Consider the following 8,526-nt stretch of genomic DNA (forward strand, 5'->3'; position numbering starts at 1 on the left):
AGCAACTAGAGCTCCATTTGAGTAGTGTACTCTTCGGGTTGTGTTGAGAGCTCGTGTTGTGACTTGTGTGCGTGTTGCTACTCTGATTTTGTGTCTTGTGTGCATTGCTCATCCCAACCTTACTTTCGTGCTTCTTTGTGAAAATCAAAGTGTAAGGGCGAGAGGCTCCAAGTTGCGGAGATTCCTCGCGAACGGGATATAGTAAACAAAGCAAAACACCGTGGTATTCAAGTGGGTCTTTGGACCGCTTGAGAGGGGTTGATTGCAACCCTCGTCCGTTGGGACGCCACAACATGGAGTAGGCAAGTGTTGGACTTGGCCGAACCACGGGATAAACCACTGTGTCTATCTGTGTTGATCTCTTTGTGGTTATTGCGTTTTGCTAAGACTCCTTTCTAGCCACTTGGCCTTATTGTGCTAACTCCTAATCAAGTTTTTGTGGCACTAAGTTTCAAGTTTCACAGGATCACCTATTCACCCCTCCTCTAGGTGCTCTCAGAGAGCAACCTTGACCTCCCGGATCTCTCTCCCACCCACGCCTTGTCGCTGCCGTCTTCTGCTGCACTGCAGCAATGGCCTCCCCCGACCTGCTCTTCAATCTGTGGAACTTCTTCTACCTGGGCGCCTATCAGGCAGCCATTAACATCGACATCCCGGGCCTCGACGCCGACGCCGTCGCTGAGCGCGACGCCATCGTCTTTCGCTCCTACATCGCCCTCGGCTCCTACCAGGTGCGAACACATCTGGCGTCAGGCGCCTCACCGCTAGCTCGTCGCAGTTGGTTCTGGCTCTAATAGGTGGGCACGCGCGCGCGTGCCTTTCTGTGTTTGTGCAGCTGGTGATCAGCTAGAGAAGAAGACTCGCAGGGCTAGTAAGAGGAGGTTCGGAGATGCCCAGGGCCCAGTTGTTGTTGCCCCTTTGTGGGTTCTGTTGTTCCCGGTGGCCATTGTTCCTAATGGGTTCGCGTGGGTTTTCAACAGGCCTATGGAGATAAGCACGAAAGTGCGGCCACCAAAATTGAGGGAGGTGATACAGGTTCCCAAGAAGGTTAGTTGTGTTCAATTTATTACATAAAAGATATATGTTGAATCGATGTTCATTAACTGAAAACATTCATCATGAAAGAATGCAGTTTATATATTGACTTCCTTTACTTCCAGTTAGTGCTTTTATCTACATCTTATTTTCTTTCATGCAAATGTGTAATTACCAATCTGTCTTTAGAGGTTGTATTATGCACTTTGTCTTCTAAATTCATATCAATTTCTGATATCGTTCTTTCCCATAGGTTGGAAGGGATCCAAGATTTGAGCCTGTTTATGGATCTATTGACAAAGAAGGGTAGGACTTGGTTACTCGGATGCATATGTAATTGTTCTTTAGTGTCCGCATATGTAATTGTTCTTTAGTGTCCACACACATTCGGTTCATTTTTTATTTGTCAATCTCTGCTTTATCTTGATATACCATTAGAGGTTCTCCAGTGTGTTTTCAGCCTAATGCTCTAAGCATGTATTTATCTGCTTCCTATTATAATGGGTTAATTTAGACCCCTAACTTATTTCACCCAGTTGGTATTTCCATTCATTTTTCTTCTAAAAGCATTACTCCTCAAGTGTTATTTGGTTGTTCATTCTGGTACTAGCTGTAAGCTTGATGAATTCTTGAAACTTATCGATTTGGTTGGTATGCAGGTTTAGGAAAAGATACAATTTCTTATTTGATGAAGACTTTCCTGCTGAAAAATAAGTGAGCTCAATGTTCATATTCAAATGCATTGATTAGAAGATGTTTCTATTCGACGAAAATAATTCTATCCACATTTTTTTGTAGAGACTCCAAAAAATGATTAAGAAATCTAAGGACCTAGACGCCATTGGAGAAATGAAGAGTCGTGTCACGTGGATTGTACGTATACTTAACATGTTGGCTGTTGCCATGAAAATTATCTTTTTCATAAAAGGTTGATGCTTATCTTGTGATAATCGGTGAGCTAAACTTCCTGAATTTTAATTTACTGATAGCATATTTGGTTAACTTTTTGTCCATTGGATATATGATAGTTGATTGAAGTATGTTGACTATGTTCACTTCAACAGTTCAGTCCCAGTAGGCAAAAAGGCAATGTTGGCCATACTGCATCACTAGAAACTAGAAAGAGTATATTCATCGTGAAACTCTTGGATATCTATGTTTATCCGCTAAAAGTATATTGTGGATATAATTATTTGTTATTGCATCACAAACTAGACAACAGTTGTGATTTTTGATCTGAATGGAGTTAAAGATGATGTTAGCTATTATGCCTTGCCAGAAACAAGCTGACATCTATGAGAGAACTTTTAAAAGCTGACCTTTGTATGCTTCTGGGAGCAATATGATTGATTGGTTTAGTTGATTCCTGGAATGTAACTACCTACAGGATAAGCAGTTGAAGTCTCATCCTCCAAAGAACGTTGAATCAGAAATCTTGTGTGAGCATATCAAGAAAGAGAGGGAGACAGCAAAGGCTGGAAAACGACCATACTATCTGAAGAAACGTGAGTTCCTCAATCCCAATACCTCCTTCCTCTCCTCACTGTCGGTCTATCTTCTAATCAAATGGTTACTATCTGTTCCTCAACTTGATGGTTGATTTTTTGTTCACCAGCTGAACTTCGCGAAAGGAAGCTAATGAACAAGTACAACGAGCTCAAGGTAAAGTCTATAAGGTTTACTGAGAGTTTTTTTGAAAGCTAGGGTATTTGTCTCAGTTCATAAAATTCATGTTCATTGCTCACAGGAGGCAGGAAAGCTTGATGCATTCATGGAAAAGCGGCGGAGGAAGAATGCCTCCAAAGATCATCGGTTCATGCCGTACCGACGCAGTGGAGATGCATAATAGTTTCCTGATTCTGGAGACGAGCGAAAGGATGATTTTAGGACGGTGTTCTCATGGTGGCTGGACACTGGACAGTCAGTGTCTCTGTTACTTTGTTGCCCTAGCCGTACAATCGTCAGCTCCGTGCACAATCTCTACTACTTCTTAAGAATAGAGTGCAGGCGTCCACAGTGGTTTTTTATGTTTCTCATTTCACTCTCTGCATTTTCAGTTACAACTACACTGCATATGCTGGCAGATTTGTTCATATATTACTCCAGCTGACATTTTCACTATCGCAACAGCATCTCTACTACTATTTGTTTTTTTGCATATAAATGTATTTTAACATATTGATTCTGTAGCAACGCACGGGCATATTCCTAGTATATAATTATCCATCTAATCAACATTATGTCTTGACCCTGTTCAGTAGAATGTAAAATGGCTAAAGACTTTGCTATTTCTCACGCAGTGTTGAAATGTGGTTATCTCCAATACAAAGAAAAATTTGGGATTAGTTCTTTAGTGAATAAATCAAAAATCATTAAACAATTATATGAATGATACCCTGTGTGTGCAAAGTATGATGGATCAGGCTATACAAATATATGATCAAACAGAGAGAGGGAGAGAGGCAATTTTCTGATATAAGATTCAAGAGTGATCACTCTTACCTTGCTTTAAGCCTTTCAAGCACCTTTATAGTAACAAGCTGTGATGCCATGCAAGCATCAAGATTTACAAACACGACACGCTTGCTGTTAGGCTCAGCAACGATAAAGGCACAAGCCTTTAGCCTAAAGTGAATTCCTGATGCAATCTGCTCAGCATTTGCATATCCCATCATGTTAACGTCTGCTGCTAGCCCTGTTATGTCATAGCTCCCCATACCGACCAAATATAGTGAATCTGAAAGTGCTGGGCTACAGTTCTGAAGAACGAGTACTAGAAAAAGGCATAACCATATCTTGGACAAACTAAAACCAAAAACTTGGAAACGCGAGGAAGATGATGCCTCCATCTGGAACCAGGGATGGGCTTGTTGATCAACTCATGCAAGTTGGATGTCTCAATAAACTGATAAATTGACTGCAGGCTGCAAAAGAAAAGAGTTGGTAACTATTCTATTAGAAAAACTCACAGATCATAATGGAAGGGAGAGGAGGATATGCGTTATCCAAGCAAGTAAGAAAATGAAATCATGTGATTTTTCTGGAATGTACTAATTGCATTTCTTTTCTCCACATGAACACAGTATACTAACATACATGAGCTAATGTTTACCAAAAATAGCTGCATCTCCCTCGTTAACGGGTATGCAAACAAGCGAAAATACAATGCTTTCTTCCTGGAGAGCTTTGTAGAATACATATATCTCACATTTCTGTGTGCTGTTATGCAGAGTAATGATGGCAGATACTGGTGTAGCAGGAGCTTGGCCTGAAGCCCGTGCCTGATTCTTCTCTGTGTGAGGACTTGGTTCTTGGTTTGGCTGTGGGGAACAAATTTGGAACTGTCGTCAACTGCATGACTTCAGTTCAGGTTTAAAACCTTATCTAGCTCATTGTGATTGTCTTGATTATGCCATTAAAGAACTTTTAAGATTTGTGTATTATGCCACTAAGACATATTACCTTCTCTATGTTAAAAAGGCATGTTTTGCTTAAACGACTCAGCCAACTACGGCTCTCAGTTGTAGTCTTCATGGTTTTGTTCCTCCATTCTTGGCACGTCCTTATCTGCAAATGAATGTCAACCTTCCATTACTATCTGCCTGCGATGTTTCATCATGAAATTTTCACCAAAGATGCTACTTCGTCACAAATTAGTAACATTCTTTCCCCCATATAGTTGATATGGTTCGAGTGTACTGAGCACTAACAATTGCAGCTCATGAAAATAAGGCCCTTGATTTTTGTCATAGAACAAGAGCGGCTATTTTAATTGCAGCACTCACATGAAAATAAATCTACTCTGCATGCCGGGGATTGAGGCGACTGAAGTGTGAGCCTTCAGCTGCACCTGACATAGTTGATATAGTTTATGATTTCATCGAGCATCACTGCCTTGCCCACCACCCAAAATGAGAAACATTTTACTCTGAATTCAAACCTAAGCAGCACACCAAACTACTCGAGTGACAGCAAGTGCCTGATGTTAATTGAGTGAGTGAGTGAGAGTGTCTTCTCGGTTACCTTGTTGCAACTCAGCACGAGATCCTGTAGCGGCTTCATCTGCTAGCTGATCTTCTCCCGTCTCACATGAATTATACATAAGAAGCAAGGAAAAAAACTCAACACACGAATCTCTGTAGCCAGCAAGGATGACGATGCAAAGAAATAATAGTGCAACAGAGCCTTAGGGAAATGTACCCTCTCCATGAGGTTGTGACAGTCCATCGCCTCGCCATGCCTTGCTCACCACGCCTTGCCCAGACATGGATGTAGTCCTTGGGCAGCTAGGGGGGCTTCGTTGCGTTGTCCTTCCCCTGCTTCTTTCCACCATTCTCGGGTTGTCCTCTGTGCCACCGCGCTTGGTCGATATGCACCACTTCCCATTGGATTCCTCCTGTAGAAAACACAACCAGAATGAAATACAATAGGATGATGTTTTGCTTCTATTGTTGATCAAGCAAGAGATAAACCTCATATTTCAGATAACATTCGAGAACATCTAAAAACATTGGACTACTTTCAGCACTCTTGCTCCCCTCAGCTCCACTTTTGTTAGAGAAGTCTTTCAGTTCATTCTATCAGAAGTCCGGCTGATTTACAAACAAAACAGGGAAACATATTAATGGATATTGATATCAAAAATGTAAAAATGAAATATTATGAATGGTTACCAGTTACCAGGTTACACTCTGGAAAGTAAAGTTTCATTGTGTGACTTAGTTGTGGTCACTCCAAGTATTCACAAACAAGTGCAGTCAGTAACCTACCTGCAATTTAACAGACATCCTCTCAGGTGGTCTCTGGTTGAGAACCATCCCGCCTTGTGGGTTCTGAACCTGCTACCCTTGAAGCAGTTTCTTCGCTGAAATGAGGATGTAATAGTGACAGTGGGTAAATGATTGAGCAGCAGCACACTGTCTGTGTGTTTAAATGCTAGTTACTCACCAATCTCATAGAACACGTCGTTCACATTGATAGCTGTTTTGGCAGAAGTTTCCATGAAGAAGAGACCATTCTCTTGAGCATACACCTTTGCTTCCTGCAGCATAGGATAAAGTTACCTAATGTATTTTGTTTTGGTTCAGTAGACACCATCACAATCAAACGAGAGGAAGACAAAAAAAACATTGCTGCTATCATGCACCAACATTTTCATGCTCCCAGGTCCCAGCTTACACGAGACATCAAACTGGAAGTAATCACTAAAAAGACATTCTGTGTTCCCTACCACTCTGAAACATATTGTTGGCCGATAAAGATGCAGCGATTGAATGCAAAAGCTTCTAGGATGAGAAATCACTAAAGAATGAAGATGGCAGCAGCTACATAAACAAATGTGGTAGCTCATGAATGTGTTAAAAATAGAACTTGAGAAGCACATTAACATACATCTGCTGACACCTGCCTCGTATCTAACAAATCAGCCTTGTTCCCAGCAAGAGCCACTATTGTATTCGAGTTTCCTGCATTAAAAAGGAAAGGAAAATTAAAACAAAAACTTGTAGATCAGCAGCACACTCAATGACATAATACATCCACAGATAACCCCTTCCAAAAAAAATTCACATCGTACTCGCTGAATCAACTTCTTACACAGCTCTTCGATGGGACTGAGGTAAAAAGTGCATGTATTCAGGGGTCTAAGATCCAAAATATCAATATCTTTACTTTTGAAGCAAACTTCCACCATACAAGTGCATGTTCTAATATGTAGAGCACTGAGGTAAAAAGTGCAAAGTAGAACTATGTTACCTTGTAGGCTTGTAACAGAGAAGGAGCAGGCAAGGCACTCCCTGCTTAGCTTTAGCTGTTCAACGGTGCCACACAAATTTTCATTCAGAATTACAGATAATCCTATGCAAACAAAAAAGACTTTGTAAGTTGGGTGGCCCTCTTTTCCTATTCGTTAGGATTTAGGAAATTACAAGAATAAGATTCTGTGTTCTTATAGTAAATTGGCCAATAATATTTGGTGATAGTATTGGTGCTTTGCCGGCAACACTATCTAGTTGTTCCTAACATCATAAATCATAATAAGAGAATGGAGACAGTAGGATACTTGTTCTTATTTTTTTTCTTTTCTTTGAAAAATATAGCTATTTGTTTCTCTGACCTCTGCATAATCCCAAAGAGAGCGGCGACCATTGCACATCGGTGTCTTGTAGCGTTATCAGACTATTGCTCGTGTCAGTAAGTCGAGCCCAAGTTACCTGCAAGAAAAGGTGAATGCTCTATGACAAGGAGACTGACAGGATGGTTCTTTGAGTGTATTTCTTCCACTTTGGTGGCACCAGTCTGTGGTTTCACCAGTCGCCAGTTGCCTGCTACCTCAAGTAAGCTAGAAAGATCGCTTTGTGCTCACTACAACCAAGCACCGTTCAGCTTAGCACAAAATAAGAACAGAAGCATAGAAAGGAAATAATTATAAAATCATTTGACTCACGAAGCTAGAAGGTGCGATGAGCCCTATCCCTCCATACCTGTAAGTCACTGTACAGTACAATAGTATGATACTTCGTTTCCAATAAAAAGATGAAAACCCATAGGAGTCTTTTAAGCACAGTACTACAGTAGGATAAGCTGAAGCTTCTAAAACACCAATGCATCTTTGAAAGTACAGAAATTTGAACTGCCTTCATATTTGCAACATATAACTAAAATATATGTTGGCAAATGTTCCTAACGATACTACGAACCTAAAAGGCAATAAAATTAATTAGGATAATAAGTTGAGTATCATTACAAATAAAATCATATCTATCTGATGTGCCTAATAATTTCTTGTATTTCTTCTGGAATGTTGTCTTTGGATTCATTGTCCTTGTACTTCAATAATTCTACTAAGAATTTGGTCCTCAGGTCATTCCCATTCTGCACATTCATTATTACATATCATTGAACTCGATTAATAATCAATTATAGAAGAACAATATTGACAAAGTATTAGAACAAATAGGGTACTCACAGTGCAAATGCAGGGTAACCTTATACCATTCCAATCGTGCATAAAGTTGATAACAAGAAAGCCAGATAAATCCCTACAAATTAAAATAATACGTTGTTACATATATGTAGACAAAATTAATACGTTGTTCGGGTTAAAAAAATTACCAGTTTAATGTTCTTGGAACCCATGTTGGTACTATACGACGCCACATATAAATATCGTCTTTCCATGTAGGATTGGCCAATTCCATGGCAGCATTCATATTATTGGCAATATAATGTATATTATGGATATAATGCATGCTAGGATGATCACCCTTACACCATGATGGTATAGGCATGGAGTCCATTATATAGATGCTTCTAGTGTCCATGTTAAGTACATATAAGGTGAAGTGACCCAAGAAAGAAAAGGGCAATAGAATCTGCAAGTTAAAAAATTAGTTCAAGTAAGAGAAAAAACAAGATTACAAAAATGATGAAGAGTATAGCTTACTTGTTTGCAATCTAAAACATCGTACTCCATGTCAGGCCAACATTCTA

General features: G+C 40.1%; 1 protein-coding gene and 2 long non-coding RNA genes across 3 annotated transcripts in view; 1 reads left to right on the plus strand and 2 right to left on the minus strand.

Moving 5' to 3' along the window:
• LOC118472280 (neutral ceramidase) overlaps nucleotides 1–4,001 on the minus strand; it is a 31,736-nt gene extending 27,735 nt beyond the window's left edge. The window contains exon 1 of the mRNA XM_035960258.1: nucleotides 3,538–4,001. Coding sequence (XP_035816151.1) covers nucleotides 3,538–3,884 — 347 coding nt within the window. The 5' untranslated portion in view covers nucleotides 3,885–4,001. The remainder of the gene's footprint in view (nucleotides 1–3,537) is intronic.
• A 100-nt stretch (nucleotides 4,002–4,101) lies between these two features.
• On the plus strand, nucleotides 4,102–4,635 carry LOC103630814 (uncharacterized). The gene is made up of 2 exons (XR_555243.3): nucleotides 4,102–4,177; nucleotides 4,266–4,635. It is a non-coding gene; the product is annotated as an uncharacterized lncRNA (long non-coding RNA).
• Nucleotides 4,636–5,571: 936 nt separating this feature from the next.
• On the minus strand, nucleotides 5,572–6,514 carry LOC103631660 (uncharacterized). Its single transcript, XR_002262667.2, has 4 exons — nucleotides 6,427–6,514; nucleotides 5,983–6,076; nucleotides 5,716–5,899; nucleotides 5,572–5,627 (listed from the first exon to the last, which is right to left on the minus strand). It is a non-coding gene; the product is annotated as an uncharacterized lncRNA (long non-coding RNA).
• Between the last annotated feature and the right edge of the window lie 2,012 nt (nucleotides 6,515–8,526).

The sequence above is a fragment of the Zea mays genome, chromosome 6 (genome assembly GCF_902167145.1).
Source record: "Zea mays cultivar B73 chromosome 6, Zm-B73-REFERENCE-NAM-5.0, whole genome shotgun sequence".
Lineage (NCBI taxonomy): Eukaryota > Viridiplantae > Streptophyta > Magnoliopsida > Poales > Poaceae > Zea > Zea mays.